This window comes from Paroedura picta, unplaced genomic scaffold, assembly GCF_049243985.1.
Source record: "Paroedura picta isolate Pp20150507F unplaced genomic scaffold, Ppicta_v3.0 Ppicta_v3_sca21, whole genome shotgun sequence".
Classification (NCBI taxonomy): Eukaryota; Metazoa; Chordata; class Lepidosauria; order Squamata; family Gekkonidae; genus Paroedura; species Paroedura picta.
The window spans coordinates 275,103-294,035 of record NW_027518618.1 but is presented as its reverse complement, the minus strand read 5'-3'; the positions used below and the strand labels follow the sequence as shown (position 1 = coordinate 294,035).

The 18,933-nt window shown below is 54.1% G+C and overlaps 1 protein-coding gene across 2 annotated transcripts; it reads left to right on the top strand.

Moving 5' to 3' along the window:
* The first annotated feature begins 333 nt into the window (after positions 1–333).
* On the top strand, positions 334–7,243 carry LOC143828361 (ADP-ribosylation factor 6-like). Of its 2 annotated transcripts, none has more exons than XM_077318738.1 (2): positions 334–922; positions 6,052–7,243. In XM_077318738.1, the coding sequence occupies exons 1-2, from the start codon at positions 349–351 to the stop codon at positions 6,609–6,611; spliced, it is 1,134 nt and encodes a 377-aa protein (XP_077174853.1). In that variant the 5' UTR covers positions 334–348; the 3' UTR covers positions 6,612–7,243. The 2 variants fall into 2 exon arrangements, with proteins under 2 accessions (XP_077174853.1, XP_077174854.1); XM_077318739.1 differs by having other exon boundaries at positions 533–872; positions 6,052–7,242.
* The last annotated feature ends 11,690 nt before the right edge of the window (positions 7,244–18,933 follow it).

Sequence of the window (18,933 nt, the reverse complement as noted above, 5' to 3'; positions counted from 1 at the left end):
GCCGGCTGGCAGGGGGCTCATGGGAATCGTAGTCCATGGACATCTGGAGGGCCGCAGTTTGACTATCCCTGGGGTAAACTTTATGGCATTGCGCTGTACTGATCCCTTCCCCAACCTCCAGGTGGGGTCTCTGGACACATCTACTGGAGTTGCAACTGGTCATCGCTGGGGGATTTGCAGCTTTGGAGGGCGGGCTCTGGGGCATTAAACCCGCCTGAAGTCTTTCCCGAAATCCTTCCTTCTTCAGGCTCCTCCAGGAATTTCCCAACCCAGAGTTGGCACCCCTGCCTGACCCACGCGCCCCTCGTCTCCGAAGCTTCGTGGGGCGGCCGGGGGGCCAGCAAAAGGATGCGCAGACTCGTTCCCGCCCTACCTTCCTCGACCTGGCCCACCCCACTGGGGCGTTGTGCGGGAAGTCACCCGCAGGAAGGGAAGAGCTCCGCGCGAGGCAGGGCGAGGCGGGGGCGCTCCGGCCGAGCGGAGCCGAGACACGGACGGCTTCTCTCGTCCCCGGGCACGGCCGCCCGAGGCGCGCTTAGCTCTGGCGGCCGTGCCCGAGGGCGCGGACCCTTTAAGAGGCCGGGAGCGCGCAGGGCGGGCGGGGCGAGGCGAGGCGAGGCGGAGAGGCGGCCAAGGCGCGTTGCTGCTGCGCCGTCCGCGCCCTTCCCTTTGCCCGGCTCGCCTCTCCAGCGGCGGGACGCGCGCTTGCCCTGCCCTGCCTTGCCCCGGGAGGCGGCGGGTGACCTTGCGGCCCCTGGGAGCCCCGCACCGGCAGGCGGCAGCAGGGGCGAGAGCGGCGGCCGCGCCCGGGCAGGTGGCGGCGGCGGCGGCTGCGGCAAGAGCAGCGGGACCCGGAGGAGGCGCCCCGGCCGGTCAGTCCCTGCGCGGCTGCCTCGGAGCTCGGCCCGCCAGGCGGGGCCAGGTGAGCGCTCGGGGGCCGCGGCCGCAGCTCCCCTCCCCTCCCGTCCCCGCCGGGCCTGGACTGCCGCCGAGACCCCGCGCCCCTCGCAAGCACGGCCGGCGGGCGGAGGGGGGGAGGGAAGGGGGGGGGCTGGGCCGCTTGCAAAGACTTTGGGCCGCCGGTGCGTCAAGGCGTGGCCGGGAAGGGCTGCACCGGGCTGGGGGGGGGGGACGGGACGGGACGGGCACGCCGCGCGGTCTTTGCAGAAGGGCAGGGAGCCCCCCCAGCCCCCAATTGAGGCCCGCGGGGGGCCCTTCCCCTCTTCCGCCCCTGTCGGCTGCCTTTCCTGCCGTCCCCTCCGCGCCTGCCTGCCTGCCTGGCTGCCCTCCGCGCCCTGCGGGAAACGCGATCGCTTTGGCCCAGTTGGGCGCCGAGAGGCCGCCGCGCTTGCCCGTTTCCCCCCCGGGGCCGGGGCCGGGGCCGGGGCGAGGGAAGGCAGGAGGCGCGGCAACTTTCTCCTGGGTGCCATTTTGGAACAGCAGAAAAGTTTCTCCTCCCGCCCCCCCCCCCCCCGCGCAGGTTGACGGTCTTGTCGGGACTCCCCGAATTGGGGTGGGGGAGGCGGCGGGAGGGAGGCGGCCCCGGGGGGGGGGTCCCCTCTCTCATCCCGCCTCATTTTTAAAAATGTCTCTTCCCGCTTCTGTCGGCCGCATGCTTGTGAGGAGCCCCCCCTCCCCCCCACGAAGCCCCTCCCGGCCGGGAGCCCCTTGCCTGGCAGCCCTGCAGGGGGGGCGGTGGCTGGGCAGGAATGGCGCCTCTTGAGTTTGACCTTCAGACCGGACCGCGTTCCGGAGTTGAGACTCGCGCGCGCTCTGCTCCCACCTGCGCCTGCGGAATGGCCAGCTAGAGCACGGCCCAGCCTCCCGGCGCTCTGCTTGCCACAGTGTTTAGGAGCGGGTGGGAGGCCCGAGTTCGAATCCCCAAAAGATCAGTAGTTGTTTGGACAAATCTAGTCCCGCCCTGCCTTGTAGTGTGGTAGTGGTGGTGGGGGGATCTGGTCCCCTCTGTACAATTCCTGGGGTAGTCGAACTGCGGCCCTCTAGATGTCCATGGACTACAATTCCCATGAGCCCCTGCCAGCTGGCAGGAGCTCATGGGAATTGTAGTCCATGGACATCTGGAGGGCCGCAGTTTGACTACCCCTGTGCTAGGGAATGGGGGTGCCCTGGGCCTGACCCGCCCTTCCTGTCATGGGTCAGGTTGGTTTCTGTGCTTGCAGAGAGGGAATGGCCGATGGCAGCTGCTGTTTTAAATGCCGGCTTGAGGAGAGGTCTGGGTTCGAGTTCATTTCAGCAGGGTCTAGATGGATTTGTTCAGGAAACCTCTGGGCAGCTTTTTCAGAGAGCCCGCTGTTTGCAGTACCCCAATTGACTAACCCAGCTGGAATGAAAATTGTGCCCCCGTCTCCCTGCCCTGCTTCTCCCCTTCTGGAAAATGGACTCCGGCATGAATTACAGGCGGGCTGCGGTACGGTTGCCAACCTCCAGGTGGGGCCTGGAGTTTCCTCTAGAATGACAGCCTCTCTCCCGGCTACGAAGGGCAAGTCCCTGGAAGGGATGACCGCTTGGAAGGCAGACGGTGTAGTCTCACATCCTCTTTGAGCCCCCCCCCCCCACATTTGCCCCTAAATCGCCAGGAATCTCCCAACCCTGTGCAACCATTTGAGTGCAGCACAAACACGCAATGAATGAAGTTTAGCTGTTGGGAGGGAGGAAGGAAGAGGCGGGTCAGGGCTTCCTGTTTCTGCCGAGGGCGGGGCGGCCAAACTAGTTGAGGTATGTCTTTTCTGGAAGGGTGTGGGGCCCTTGAGTCTCGGCTCCCTTTTCTCTTCCTGCTGGTGGAAAAGACACCAGAGCCAGACAGAAGAATGGGGGGGGGTAACTTGCACTGGTAATGCACCCCTGGGGGAGGGGAGTCTTTTCTGCTGTGGCCCCTTCCCCATAGGGAGTGAAGCAACAAACCTCCCTGACCTTAATTTCCCCAGTTAGAGCTGTCGTAGGATCCCCCTCTGTCCAGGTTGGGGCTCTGACAGGGGTCTTTTCCACCCTTCCTAAAATGATCCTTGAGCCAGCTAATTGTTTCCCGGTGGCCCCAGCCTGCTAACTGCAGCCTCAGTCTGTTGGGCCAGGGTTAGCTTGAATGTAAAACGCTCTCCGGCCAAATGTGGGTTATATTTGCCTGCCTCAGCCACAAAGGCAAGGGGACGGTTTAGCCTTGAAGGGCTGCCTTCTTCTTTGTGGGGCCAGATAGAAGCTGGATAGTTGTGTGGGGAATGGCTTGTTGAATAGTCGCGAGGACCCCTTAGGGTCCCTCCACTAACGCCTAGCTGCAGGACAAACTCTGGGGGGAGAGTAAGCAATTACAAATATGAATGAATAAATAAGCAAGCCAGCAAGCCTGGCAGAAGGGGAAACCTCTTCTTAATACAGCAAAGGTCTGTTGGCTCCCACTCCTAAGAAGTCATGGTTAATTGGCACCAGCAGCGATAGACGAGACCCGGATTCCGATTCCCATGCTGCCAAGTTGTTGAGTTAACATTGGGTCAGTTACATGGAATCTTGAGCTCATCTGTGACGCAGGATTGTTGTGAAGATACAACAGGGCAATGGTGCTGGGTTCCTTCGGAAAACAGGCAGGCGGGTGGGACAGTGGGACAGGCTCCGGGCCGGGGTGTGTTTGTGTGTAAAAAAGTGGGACCCCAGGAGGAGTCAGTTGAGGAAGTGGTTTGCAGGAGATGGGGCGGCTGTCCTAAAGAAGGGTGTGGCCATAGAGCAGGGGTGGTCAAACCGGCTCTCCAGATGTCCATGGACTACACTTCCCATGAGCTCCTGGTGCACATGGGAGTTGGACCTCTGAAGAGCCACAGTTTGGCCCCCCGTGGCCTAACGCTGGGGGGATAGAAAGGTGTGTCCACAGTGATGGGGACAGCAAAAGAGTTAGTGTTGCTGGCTTAGAAATGGATTTGTTTATCATATGGCAGCGTCATGCTCAGGTAGCATAGGGAGAAGAGAGCATTCGAGCAACCATGCTAACTTTCAGAGGCCAAACAGAACGCTGCCTCGGCCCTGATGCGCCGTGCGCACCCTGCGGCTGCATTGCCGTATCCCTTAGTGCTCCTGTGGTGAAATTCCGCTAGCCTTGGGGCTGGAGACCAAAGTGGGAGGCTTGGCCAGGGGTAGTCAAACTGCGGCCCTCCAGATGTCCATGGACTACAATTCCCAGGAGCCCCCTGCCAGCGTTCGCTGGCAGGGGGCTCCTGGGAATTGTAGTCCATGGACATCTGGAGGGCCGCAGTTTGACTACCCCTGGTATAGACGGTGTGCAGCTTGAGATTCTCTCTGACAGGCACGTAGTCCTCGCTTCCTGTTTCCATTTGCACACAGCTCTTTGGGTGGGTGACCGCATGGTGCTGCTTGTAGTGGGGACTCAGCCTGGCCCTGTCTGGGACAAGGCCAGCCTTGCCGATCAGGGCCCATAAGACGCCTCACAGGGCCAGTCATAAGAGCATCGGAAGAGCCCTGCTGAGTCAGACCAGGAAGGGTCCATCTAGCCCAGCATCCCGTCTCACTTGGTGGCCAACCAGGTCCTCTGGATGCCCAACAGCCGTGCAGAGAGGTCGAGGCCTTCCCCTGGTGTTGTCCCCTGTCTCTGGGGGTTCAGAGGCTTAATTCCTCTGAAAGCGGAGGTCCTGCTCCTTCTCCATGCCTAGTAGCCTCCTCCAGGTATCTATTTAATTCCACTTGACAGCTGTTTATTCTTGTGGCCAGCACAACACTCTTTGGCAGCAAAGTCCACATTTTAATCCCTCTCTGTGTAAAGTAGTCTTTCCTTGTCTCTGTCCTGACCCTACTGCCCATCAGCTTCATGGTACACCCTCAAGTTCTGGTCTTTTGGAAGAAGGAGAATAAGTTCTCTTGGCCAACTCTTTCCGCCACAGACAATTTTATACACCTGTCTAATTTCCCCCCACTGAGTCATAGACTCTTCATCTTTTCCTCCTAGGGAAAAAGGGCTCAAATCCCTCATCGTTTTGGTTTCCCTCCCCTGAACTTTTTCCAGCTCTGCCCTGGCCTTTTAGCGATCCGGTGACCAGGACTGAGCAGAATATTCCAAATGGAGGCCGTGCCATTGCAATAGCGGCCACTGTATTCTCAACCCCATTCCGCTTGAGCCCCACTGAAGGTTTGAAAGGGAAAAATAAAAGCAGACAAATCTTCTGTCTTACAAGAATTGTTCCGCCTGTGACCAGGCTGCGGTGTTTGTTGCTGTCTGTCCTTTGTTCACAACTCGGCCACCCTCGGCCTGGAACAGGAAACAAAGGCGGAACGGCAGGGCGGACAAAGTGAGACGAGAGGCCAGGTGTGAGATTCTTGTCTTGTCTCTGGCAGGAATGGGAAGTGGGCATGAGGTGTACTAAGAGGAAGGGGGGGGGGAAGCAGGAGGGATTCTGCAGATCTAGCCCTGCTGGGGCACCTCCTGATGGCACCTGGGTTTTGGCCACCGTCTGACATAGTGTTGGACTGGAAGAGCCATTGTGTTCTCTGATGTTCTTATATGGAGCAGAGTTCCATGAGTGGCAATTAGCTACAAGTTATAGAGTAGGGGTAGTAAAACTGCGACCCTCCAGGTGTCCATGGACTTCAATTCCCATGAGCCCCTGCCAGCAAATGGTGGCCAAACTGTGGCTCTCTAGATGTCCATAGACTACAATTCCCATGAATGGGAAGCCTTCTGGGGTTCTGGCCCCACCAGTGGGCCTCCTGATAACCCTTGGGTTCTGTCCACAGTGGGACACAGAGCACTGGACAGGATGGGCTGATCCAGTATGGCTTCTCTTACTTTCTAAAGAAGGAGGAGATGGCATCACTGGTTACAGTCGCTCCTACGGAGGGGCTGCTAAAAGGCCCCCTCTATAGTGACCAGCCCCGCCACGTTTTTTTAAATATACATCCCCACACCCTTGTGCCAATCAGGGTGTGCTCGGACCCCATGCTAGACAGCAGAAGCGTCTTGAGCCTGGAGAGAAAGCCAAATAGATTGTAATTTCTCTTTTCTTGTTTTCCCTCTTCCCGCCCCAAAATAAAACCCAGCCTTGTATGGACTGTGGAGCTCGCCTGCAGCCATGGGGAAGATGCTGTCCAAGATTTTCGGCAACAAGGAGATGAGGATTCTCATGCTGGGCCTGGATGCGGCCGGCAAGACGACCATCCTGTACAAGCTCAAGCTGGGCCAGCCGGTGACCACCATCCCCACGGTGGGCTTCAACGTGGAGACGGTGACCTACAAGAACGTTAAGTTCAACGTCTGGGACGTAGGGGGCCAGGACAAGATCCGTCCCCTCTGGAGGCACTACTACACCGGCACGCAGGGGTTGATCTTCGTGGTGGACTGCGCGGACCGCGACCGGATTGACGAGGGCCGGCAGGAGCTCCACCGCATCATCAACGACCGGGAAATGAGGGACGCCATCATCCTCGTCTTTGCCAACAAGCAAGACCTCCCCGACGCCATGAAGCCGCACGAGATCCAAGAGAAACTGGGCCTCACGCGCATTAGGGACAGGAATTGGTATGTCCAGCCTTCATGCGCCACCTCAGGGGAAGGACTCTACGAAGGCCTGATGTGGCTGACATCCAACTACAAATCTTAATTTGAGGGGCTGCATTGCGCACAGGGTGCGCGCACACGCAGAATCTCTTTAACCAATGAATCCTAGAACGTATATATAAATATATTCTCTCTTGTCTCTTCCCTCACCCACCCTCCCATCCCAGTCTCCAAACATTTTTAGGAGCAGCAGGTTTTTGAAATCTGATAGGGTGCATCAAAATGAAGTGGGACTACTTGCTTTTTCAGGAGTTGCAGAGGTCCTGGCAAAAGTGCGGGCCGAGAGACGCCTTTGCTCCCAACTGCTGAGGGTTTTTGTGTTCTTCACAGATGGGAGAGAAAATGGGGAGGTGGGGGGGATGGTCCCGCCTCTTCCTGTACCCAAAAGCTGCCTTTGAGTGCCGGCTGGGCTTTCCTCCGACCCCCTCCTCTCCTGTGAGAATTGGCTGGTGGTCGTCGCCCACGAGAGGAGCTCTGTGTTGTAGGGCGGGGGTCCCCAACACAGTGCCCGCGGGCGTGGTGGAGCTGATAATTTCCAGGTGCCCACCCACTGTTTCTGGAAGGTGGGTGGAGCCAGGCGGGGCTGTTGCCCCATAAGGTTTCTGATTGGCCAGTGGAGATTTGATGGGCTACAGCAGGGGTAGTCAAACTGCAGCCCTCCAGATGTCCATGGACTACAATTCCCAGGAGCCCCCTGCCAGCGAACGCTGGCAGGGGGCTCCTGGGAATTGTAGTCCATGGACATCTGGAGGGCCGCAGTTTGACTACCCCTGGACTACAGAGATATGCGAAAGGCTTTGCTGTGGCCACAGCTGGCACCATGGCGCAAGGATCTTGGCTGTGTGACTGAAGGGAAGCTGCGGCAGCCGTTGGGTGGTTGCCCCCACCATACTGGGCCAGAATTCTAGAGGTGGGTTTCTGGAGGCTCAGAAAGTTTGGGGACCCCTGTGTCAGAGAAAGCTGGAAGGCCCTGAGCAGTTTGGATTGGCTCCTCCGTGATAGCAGGGTGTTTTTTTTTTTTTTTAAGGGTTGGGGAGAACTATTGGGACCATATAAAACTGATAATTTTTCTCCATACTAGAGTCCGTCCAGGGATATGGGTTCTGTTTGCTGGATCCCATGGGGATCCAATTTGCATCGTGGGGGAAGGCTCCCTTCTGTGGGAGGAAAGCACCTCTCCCTGCAGAATGGATCCACGAGATCCCATCCCCTTCGCTTTCCGAAGGCCACACGGACACTGTTCTTTGCCTGTGCTGAATGCTGTACGGTTGGGAAGGAGAGGTTGCGTAGGCCTTTTCCCAGGAACGCTTTTTGCTGGAACCACTGCAGTCTTCTCTTCTCTCTTGACCTGTTCAACCTGCCAAAGCTGCCTGCTTTGCGGTGGGCAGAGCTGGGCACGCCCGACCAAACCAGTTCTCCCAGTATGAAATGGGTGGGATCGACAAAAGCCATTAATCAGAGCTGTGCTCTCTACAGCCTTCCGAAATGCTTTCCAAGCATCTCCCTCTTGGGAGAGGGGACAGGTTCCTGTCTTAAAGGGTGGACAGGAGCCTCTTGAAGAGGGGCAACTCTGCCTCAATTACTCCCCTCCCCCCCGCCACCATTGATTCCTCCCCCTCCAGATTTTGAAGCAGTTTTCTAAGTTCTGTGTTCTTTACCTCCTTCTTGCCTCTTCCAAGCAGGGCTGAATGAACGTGAGTCTGTCTTGATCCTTTCCTTTGCAAAACCTTTCCTCCTTGGCTCAAGAATTCTCTCCCCCCACTACTTGTGGGATCGCATGAAGATGCGGACGCATATCTGTGCCACCTCTGCCAGGGAACAGGCTGCTAGACACTATGCGGCCCCTCTTCTGCTGTGTCTTCTCTCTTGCGCTCCAGTTAAGTGGTTGGGGGCCAGTACCCAGCTCTGAGACGCGTCCTTTCCCCGTGTGCGTTGAAGGAGAAACAGCCTGCTTAATCCACAGGGGTGGTTGTGTCTGTTTGGCCACAGGGGGGGAGTGGGGTTCTGCAGACACCTAATAGGGTGGGAAGGGGGGTTGTTCCCTGCCAGGGTTTCTCCTTTTTCCTCTATGCTAAATGGCTGCTTGTGTCCCCTGCCCCAACTACTTTGAATGGAGGTCTAGAGAGAAGCAGCGATCCATTTTTGGTGACATTTTCCTATCTTCCTCATCTATGCCAGGAAAGAAAAGTATTCCCTCTGCCCCCAGCCGCTGGCTTTCAAATTGCACTGGACGTATTTGGGCTCCCTTCTGCATGGAGTGGTCTGCTCAGGGATTTGTGGTTTTCCTCTTTTTCTCTCCCCATTGGCCCCCAACAGTTGTTTCCTCTTCTAACTTTGTGGGCTTCCCTCTTCTCTTATAACAAAAGTCCATCTGCACTTAATTTGAGTTCTCTTCCTATCCAGTCCTTGTCTTTTGCCAGTCAGGGTGTGGGCACATAAGGGTGTGGCAGGTTCTTGGCACCTGGAAGGGAAGTCCTCCCCCCCCCCCAACGCGACACAGAAAATACAGCCGTTGCTTGAACAAGCATGAGAAAAACTCTTGTTTCTGGTTTCTTTGGCGGATCGCTGTAGCTTGTCAAGATGTGAAAACCTCAGATCTCTCAGGTGTGGCCACATTGGATTTTTAAAAATAATTCTTGTGTGTTTTGGAAATCCCCAAAGAGAAATTGTGGGGCACTGCAGGCAGAGAGAGAGGGAGGAATATGAAAATGGTAGTGATGCATGTCAGTTGCCACCAGCTTTTGAAATTGACAGTTGTTTATTTTTTGAACTTGAGACATTTGCAGTGGGGCAATATTTCTCCCCCCACCCAATTTTGCTGGGCATCATCTGGCTGCTTGCCTGCCTGGATCCCTTTGAACTTAGGTGTTGATTTGAATCAAGACTTTCAGGCCCTCTTCCCTTTGCAAGAAAAGCCGCTGTGCCAGTCTTGGCGGGCGGGACTGTCTTCGAGGAGGGAGAGGGAGAGGGAGCTCACCCCAACCCCCTCCCAGGCCACTGCTGCGAGGCCAAGGAAGACTTGTGGTGCGCCTCCCTCTCTGCTGCCTTGGCCCCACTGCCTGGGCGTGAGCGCCTCTCGAGAAAGCCTGACTCATAATTCCCACAAGGCGTGCTCCCCCCCCCCCTTTCTCCGCTGGAGGGGGGAAGTGACTCCACTCGGCCTCAGAACGGCTGAAGGCACATTTCCTGCAACCGCCTCCCCCTCCATTTGAATCAGGGCTACCTCCCTCCCTGGGGCCAAGATTGTGGTCAGCTTTTGGGAGTGGGCGCTGTCCCCCGAAATCTTCGGAATGCAACTTTGTCCTTGCAGCTTTGGTTCTGCTGCTTAAAAGCCGGTGGTTAGGCCTCAGTTCCTCCCCTGCAAAACGGGACCAACTCTTTTACTTCTGCAGAGCACGATTGTGGAGTTCTTTCCCTGACTGTTGCAGTTTCTCCTTCCTCCCCTACGTGGCCTGCAGGCTTGCGAGACAGAAAATGTAGGTCTTATAAATGGGGCCTGTGACATTCCTTTCTCTGTTCTCACACTTCCTGTTTGTGCCATGATCGCTGATCATCCGTCATGCACTTTGGGAATCCAGTGATGGGGTTAAATCAGAGAGAATCGAAGTGAGGTGGCCGCTAGCTGCTCGGGTGTTGCAGAAAATCCCACCAACGGTGCACAAAATGCGGGAAGTGCACACATGCACCCCCAGCATCCTGCCCAGCATCCTCTCTCCTATACTCTGGTGCCAGGGCTTCTCTCCCCATGGCACAGCCAATCTCTTGCAGAAGCATCTAGATTCCTGCCTCCCACATCTGGGGCTGATTCGCTGCTGTTTTTAAATGGGTAAAAGAGGGTATTGTGTGTGCATGTGTGGGCATGACACAAAAGACAGAAAACTGGCTTGTAGCTAGATGGTTTTAGAAGCTTGGAGCAAGGGGGGGGGGTTTCTTCCCAGGGAATTTAGGGCAGCAGCAACTGGTGGTCCAGGCGAAACAGGGTGGCTGTTTTGGACTTGCCATGCATGAGTTTTTGGGTGAAGGTCTTGCGCATTTGCTCAGACTTGTGCATTTCAGTTGCTCCGACTAGAAAATGTATGTACTAGCTATAATGTACAAAGGCACTTAGACAGGGGTAGTCAAACTGTGGCCTTCCAGATGTCCATGGACTGCAGTTCCCATGAGCCCCTGCCAGCGAATGGGAATTGTAGTCCATGGACATCTGGAGGGCCACAGTTTGACTACCCCTGCACTTAAATTTCCCACACACCCCTTCCCAGCATGTGCATTGGTGGTAGCTGCCAGCTTTCATGTCTGTCCTGATTGCGTCATGGTGGGGGCTCCCAAATCTACACACAAGTGCAAAAGATGGGGGGAGGGGTTGGTGGTGGTGGTGAAAGATAGCTGGCTTTCTTCTCGTGCCTTCGATAATGGCTCTCAGTTACTTAAGGGGAAAACAAGGTACTTTTTTGTAAGCAAAAAAATGCAGCTGTGGAACTGGAATACACTGAGTTGGTTTTATTATTTTTTTTAAGAAAATTAAATTTCTCTTTCTCTCTCTCTCTCCTGAATGGAGAAACAGGGGAGGGGGGGAATTGTATCAGATGCTGATCTGCATATGCAAATGTACTGTACATTTTAACGCTGGAATTTCTTTCAGATCCTTTCTGTTGGGGGTGGGTGGGGAGGGGATGAAACATTTATGGCTATGGGTGCCTGAGGTCTGGGAGGGTGAAGCCCTTCCAAATCTCTACAAACAAGGGCTCGCTTCATCAAACTCTGTTGGTTTTTTTTTAAGGAATAATAAAATAAAATGATTTTTTTTCCTTCTAGTCCTCATGAAAATGTAAAAGTGCTGCTTGATTTGTTCTTTTGCCTGAAGATGTGTCCCTGCGTTGCAAATTAAGGTGCCCCCCCCAGTTACTAATTCACTTCTGCTAATCATTGTGCTAATCATTCAGAAACCTAAATCCTTTGGCCACCTCATGAGAAGGAAGGACTCCCTGGAGAAGAGCCTAAAGCTGGGAGCAATCGAGGGCAAAAGAAGAAGGGGACGACAGAGAATGAGGTGGCTGGATGGAGTCACTGTAGTCACAGTAGGTGCAAACTTAAATGGACTCCAGGGAATGGTAGAGGACAGGAAGGCCTGGAGGATCATTGTCCATGGGGTCGCGATGGGTCGGACACGACTTCGCACCTAACAACAACAACAATCATTGTGGTCCAAATGAAAGGAACTGCCACAATTGTAACTTTCTTCACCTCCCCCCCCCCCAAAAAAAAAAATTCCTATTTGTTGACTTCTTTGGACAAGTGACCGGTTGGCATTATCAAAGTATTTGAAAGGCTGTCCCTTAGGGAAGGATCTCAACAGGCTGTCATGCCATAAAGTCCCCCTTCCGAAGAGTTCTTGTTGACTGCAGAGGGGAGGACTACAGTAATGGGTTGAAGTCTCAGGCAGAAAGGTACTGTCTGGGTAGTTGGATTGGGCACTGTGTTGTCCGAATTGGCCACTCTGGGCCGCCGCAGCCAGCGCCTCCCCGCAGGGTGAGGCGCTGGCTGTGGCGGCTCGGAGCGGCCAATTCGGACAACACGGCACCCAATCTCCTACTGGGTAGGAGGGATTGATTTTTCACAGTCCGAGTAGTTCAGCAGTGAGAATCAGCTAGGCCAGGAGGTGGGTAGCTCCCCCTCACTGGCAGTCTTCAAGCAAGCGGCTGGAGGGACACTAGGCTGATCCCAACTGAGCAGGGGGGTGGACTGGATGGCCTCTATAGCCCCTTCCAGCTCTGATTCTATTTGAATTCCAGGCGTTCTGCTAGCAGGAGTGCTATGCAGTAGAAATTATTTCCCAAGTGTGTTTCTGCTTGTCGCCTCTGCTAGGAGAATCCACCCCTGGTGTCTCCAACCTGGGCAGAGAAGTGTCGAAGTTCCTAGAAACCCCACAGGAAATGGTAGCTCAACCTTCCTCTCTCTCTCACACACATGCAGTTTGCCGTCTGGTGGGGAACTGGAAATGCTTTGTGTGCAGCGGACTCCCAGGCCAGCCATTCCACCTGACTCTGCTCCCACGTGGAGCATGCTGCAGGCCCCAGAAATTCTCTACCCACAAGACACTTAAGGTCAGCTTTTCTCAGCTTTCTTTACCATTGAGAACCCCCAGAAGTGGTGCAGAATATGGTTAGGCTGCATAGCTGTATCCACACCCATTCAGGGCCCCTTCCCACCCCCTGCAGGCCCAACAATGGCCATGGTGGGGAATGGGTGGGTCAACATGGCCAGATGCTTTAAAAACATATTTTAAAAATTAACTCCCATTCATTCAGGAAACCCTTCCAGGGCCTTCACAAAACCCTGGTGGAGAAAGCCCGGCTGAAGTGGTGTTTCCTGTGTTTTCCTACCAGGGTTGTCCACCTTTGCGGTCTAGAAACCGTCTGCTTTAAAAACTGAATTCTGTTCTTGATATGAATTTCTGAGCTTCAATAATGTGACTGTGGACACACACACACCCCTCCCACAAGGTCTTAGTTTCCTTAAATTCTGAGGATGTCTCCTCTTCGGTCAAACTCTGAGCTAACCTCCCTGGGCGTGGTGGATGTTCCTTTCAGTAGAGATTTAACTTCCTTTGGCTCATCTCTTTTTGCTTCCTCTGTGAGATGCAGGGGGAAGCGAGTTTCTCCTTTGGTTTCTCCCTGTGGCACGAACATGCATTGTGGAGAGTAATTTTTTATCTTTCCGCCGGCACACAGAAGGTTTTATCTCTCCCACACAAGGTTTATAGTAAAAAAACAAACAAACACAGTCTGACGCCCAAATCTTGGGGGGTGTAAGATTCAATCATTGGGGGGGGGGAATTGAATTATTAATGATCTGTCACATTGTGGGGAAAGATAAGCAATTGTTTTGCCCCCTTCACTGTTGCTGCCATTCCCTCAGGAAAAATCCCCACCCCCATGGGTAGCCCAAGGCCAACTCCACAAGGGAGTTGCTGAGTAGCATCTCGGGACAGGCAGATGAGTAAAGCACTTGTGCAGACTCTTTCAAGTTCAATTTTATAAGGTAGGTCTGTGTTAGAAAAGACAATTGCTCACTGAAGTATCTGAAGAAGTGAGCAGTGACTCACGAAAGCCCCTCCCCTACCACAAACGCTGTTAAATCTTGTGCTGCTGGACTCTAGCTCTTTTCTAAAAGTCCTTCTAGTATTTTACATCTGATCTGTGATAGTTGCAGGATCCCCCTGTCATCGTCCCCACCTCCTGTGTGTCTGCAACATTCTTTGGCGCCATTTTCCTAACTTTCAGCATGGTCAAACTCCAGTGCACCCACCCACAGACCCAAGAGGGGCTCTCAAGAGGGGCTCTCAAGAGTGTTTAAAGCAAGGGACACCTCCCACCTTTGGATCTACCCCATAGATGCTCTGTGGCCTTCAACCTGTCTCGGTCCCAAGCCTTGGGCCTTCAGCTGGGCAAAGCGGACCCTCCGATCAAAGGTGTTCACCCGACAAAAGAGCCGGCATGTTCTCCCCCCTCAGTTGGAAAAGGATGGGCTATCACATGCAGGTCTGAGAGCCAGCACGGAGTTGTGGTTAAGAGTGGCAGCTTCTAATCTGGCCAGCTGGGTTTGATTCCCTGCTCCTCCACATGGAGCCAGCTGGGTGACCTTGGGCTAGTCAAGTCAGAGCAGTCCTCCACAGACACACCTCACAGGGTGTCTGTTGTGGGGAGAGGAAGGGAAGGTTATTGTAAGTTATGAGACTCCTCTGGGTAGTGAAAAGCAGGGTATAAAAACCAACAATTTCTAAAATGATACGAATAGGCAACCTCAAAGGGCAGAATGCACAGTGAACTTGTGGCGCTGCCAGCCACTGGAGGTTAGGTAAAGGTAAAGGTATCCCCTGTGCAAGCACCGAGTCATGTCTGACCCTTGGGGTGAGGCCCTCTAGCGTTTTCATGGCAGACTCAATACGGGGTGGTTTGCCATTCCCTTCCCCAGTCATTTCTGTTTTACCCCCCCCCCCCCCGCAAGCAAGCTGGGTCCTCATTTTACCGACCTCGGAAGGATGGAAGGCTGAGTCAACCTTGAGCCGGCTGCTGGGATTGAACTCCCAGCCTCATGGGCAAAGCTTTCAGACGGCTGCCTTACCACTCTGCGCCACAAGAGGCTCTCCACTGGAGGTTAACGATGGCTAAATGGTTTCCAGTAGGGTTTAGGCAGGTTTGTAGGACAGGTTTGTGGCCAGCTATCAGTTGTGAAACCAAAAAGGAACCTTTGTGCCTAAATTCCAAAAAGGTGGGCGTAAAGCAGAGGGGGAGGGGTATTGCCCCGTTACCCTGCTCCCTGTGTCAAAGAGAAAGATCCATGCAGATCTGTTGAAGTGCCCACTTCATCTCAGGAAAAGTCATTCAACTGGGCTACAGGAATGTTCCTCTTGGCTAAACTGAGCTTTTAAAAACAATAGTTGATCCTTGAAGACAGTTGGGGAGGAAAAGGGGGCAGCATTTTTCCTCTGAAGACCAAATCCTGTTTCAGGAACTGCATCCATAAAGAAGTTTCTAAATGAGAAAAGTGTGCTGGCTCTCACAAACCTGTCCTCAAGTGGCCAGAGCACAGGAAAGGGGGGAAGGTGTGTGAGCACCACTGTGCATTTGGTGCATGGCTTGGGGGATTGGCAGAGGTCACACCCAGCATCGAGGTGTGCTTAAACAGGGTTGCACAACGTGGCGTGGGATTTGTGGCTGTCGCTGCCAGGCTGCACCTAGTTTTGAACAGAACCTCTTTAACCGGAGCGGCGACATCCTTGTGCCACAAGCTTGGAGTAGGTGAAACCTTCGCGCCAGGCAGTGTGTGGGGTGCCCTGGGGAGGCGCTGACCATACCAGGAAGCCTTCCTGAGCTTTGGACATCTGGGGGAAGGGGGCTGGATCTTTCTCTTCCCTCGCCACTTATTTTGCTTGCCTAGAAAAAGTGTAGCTCACCTGAATTTTCATTCTTTCAGCCAGTATGGCGCCGTGGTTATGAGCAGCGGCTTCTAAACTGGGGGGTTTGATTCCCCCTCTTCCGCCTGCAGCCAGCTGGGTGGCAGGAAAATATGTGGGTTCGTCGGAAGAATGCTAGGCCACTTGGCAAATGAACAGCTCTTTATTGGTGCCTGTTGCAGCAGGAGAACAAGACTCACCCCCCCCCTCGAGAAAACCCCAACTTATATACATGGTACGGACAAAAGAATCTCCCCCGGCTGAGCCCAATTGGGTCAGATGCACTGGATTGGTTTAAAGCAGGGGTAGTTAAACTGCAGCCCTCCAGATGTCCATGGACTACAATTCCCAAAAGCAATTCCCAAAAGAAGTTGTATGTGACCATGAATATCTATCTTGTATTATAGACGTTTCTGGCTTCCAACCAGCCTGGGACAAGCAGGTCAAGGTAAAGTTGACCAAACCTCTGCTTTGACCCCCAGGACGTTGAGAGATCTTGCACAGGGTGTAGCTTGCAGCCCTGTGATGTCCGGGGAACCTGCACGGCCAGGTGACTGTGTGTGAGCTCCCTGTTTGTTGATAGCTGGAACAAGCACTCTGGCAGGCTAAGCACAGTTAATGTTCCACCGGCCATCAAAGCATTAGCTGAGGCCCTTTGAACTCTGGGGGGAGGAATGTGCCAGGAATTTGTCCATCTCGCAAGCAGGACATTTGGCAGAGGGCAGCACAGTGACTCTCTCCCAAGATCTCTGTAGCCCTTGACCTAGCAGAACCCCAACCTATGGTGGCACAGATTTCTGCCATCCGCAACCAACTTGCATGCGATGGCATGCTGGCAATTATGCCCCCCCCCTGCCCTCTTTTCTCACCTGCTAGCCCTCCCACAGCTAAAACAAGTGGCTCCTTCAGGTCAGCTGATCAGACCCGTGCACCAAATTCATTTTGCAGTGGGTGGGATTTGAACTCCTGATCCTTAGCACTGCAGCTGTGCTAGGCAGGGGTCCAAGCAGCCACAGAGCTGGGGCTAATCCAAGTCACCCCTTGGAGACCAGCCAAGGAAGATTTACAAAAAACTGGGGCGGGCGGAAGGGGCTGTGACTTTCAAGCCACTTAGATACATTTGAGGAGGGTGCAGCTTTGGGAGATGGCGGATGGGAAGTGAGTGTCTAAATTGTCCACAGGTGAAGGTTTAATATCTATAATATCCCCCCCAAATTTGAACAAATGGCTCCCCCATAGACGCAATTAGCCTTTGAGTTCCAGAATGCAGAAAAGCAATTGCAAAACTTAAACTGGCTGTTCCCAAACTCCCACCCCAGTCCCTGTAACACAAATAACTGCAATATACCCAACAGTGGTAAGGAATGGCATCTTCAGCGGAAATTTGTCCTCCCCCACAGCAAGCACGACACTTGAGTCGAGAGCTGCCTTTTGCAGCTGGCTCCCTCTCCCACCGCAAGGCCCCAGAGAGTGCGCCCGGCCACAGCTGTGGAAAGAGCATCCCCCATGGCAGAATCTGGAGCAAGCTGCTGGGGCCCCACAGCTGTGACTGACGCTGCCTCCTTCTCCCCCCTCTTTGTGTGATCTCTTTTGTTTTGCAGGGAGTAGCATTTGAACCCCTGATCCTTAATCCTGTTGCTGTGTCAGGCAGGAGTCCAAGCAGCCATTGGCTGCTTTCAAAATCTGTTGCCTTTGTAAAACCGGGGCGGCTGGAGGGCCCAGAACCCCTTTCCGGAACATCGTTCCAGGCCTCACTCCTGAGGGAGCCTGGTGTGGATAAACAGAACCGCACTCACCCAATGGAAAAGCCATAAGGACGGGATCAGGACCAGTTCAGACAGTGAAAGGAGGAAGAGAGAATCTGGAACTGAGCACTAGCTTTTTCTTAAGCAACTCCTGCAAGCTGCAGAAACTGGAGGATGGCCACGTAGACAACTGGGATCCTCCGTAGAACACGCAGAGTCACTTTTACTCTGTAGCCTTTGCTCTGACTGGCAATAAAAGGTATTTCCCCCATACTGGCTGCTTTAAGACCCTTTCACTGGAGGATTCTGGAAATTTGAGAGCTAGGGGAGAGCAATGGGCTCAAACATTGAACTAAATCTGGGTCCCCAATGTGCCCAACAAGTAAACGGCAGGGCCTGGTGAGGCTGTTAGCTGTGCAGGTGTTACAAAAAACGTCACTTTGGAGCAGCTCCCAGTATTGTCTCTGAAGATAGCTGCGGCAGCCATTTTGTAGCTGGCTCTGCCTCCCATGGCTACCATTTTGTGGTTGCGCCCACCATCCAACATCAAAACTCCAAAGGTGCCTGTAGGCTCAGAACGGTTGGGGGTTGCTGAACTGGACGCTGGGAGACCCAAAGAGAAGGCTGGAGTGGAAGCCTTTATATGCAGAACGTTGGTGCTTGACCATAGATAGCCCTTCTCCTGAAGTGAAGTTTCAGAAACCCAACCTTTGTCTTTGAAGGATTGAGCTTCAGACGACTGTGCTTGAGCCACATCCTCCCTGCTAACAGGCATCTGGCTAAGGGTTCTGTGGGGGGAATCAGGGCAGCCATCCATCAGGAGGAAGAGCGGGGTGTCATCTGTGTATTGGTGGCAACCCAGCCTGAGCTCTGCTCTGCACCAGCTGAGCAAGAGGGCGCATGAAGATGTTAAACAGGAGAGAGGACTGCTCCCTGTGGGACTGCACATGTGAACTGATGGTGCTTGAATACTCTCTCTCCTATTACTACCCTCTGTCCAGGGCCCCAGAGGAAGGAGATCAGCCCTTTGAGGGCTGACCTTCGTATCCCGACACGTCAGTGAGACGGTAAGCTAGGAGCTCATGATCTACAGTGTTGAACGCTGTGGACAGGTACTAGCAGCGCTGACCCGCCTTGGTCCAGCTGGCAGCGGAGGTCATCCGTCAGGGTGACTAGCACTGTTTCCACCTCATGGCCAGGCCGAAAACCTGACTGAAATGGGCCAAGGACTGAAGTTGATATTTGGTCCGCAGCAGCCCTTGAAGCCAAATTCCCCATAACACAAGTCATTATTGTGTCTCCAGGAGGGAGCCCTCCAGGCTCTTAGGAAAGGGGAACCTTTCCAAACAAGCTGCTGTCTGAGATCCTTAACCTGGAGATGAAATGATCCTGCCAGCATACGCTCTTGTCGTCAAGTTTTCGTCCAGTCCTGTGTGTGGTTACCTACTGCGTGCTGATGCTTAGTTCTGAGTTCTGAGCCTTCGGGGAGGGCGGTATATAAATCTAAATAAAATAAATAAATAAATAAATAAATAAACATGCCAGAGATTGGGGCTGTAAGAATCTCAGCAATGTCCCATCCCAGTACGGAACTCACAACACCAGCTAACCTTACAGGGTTTCTGCATCCCATTAGAAAGGTTTGGGTGTGTAACCTGCCTGCTTTT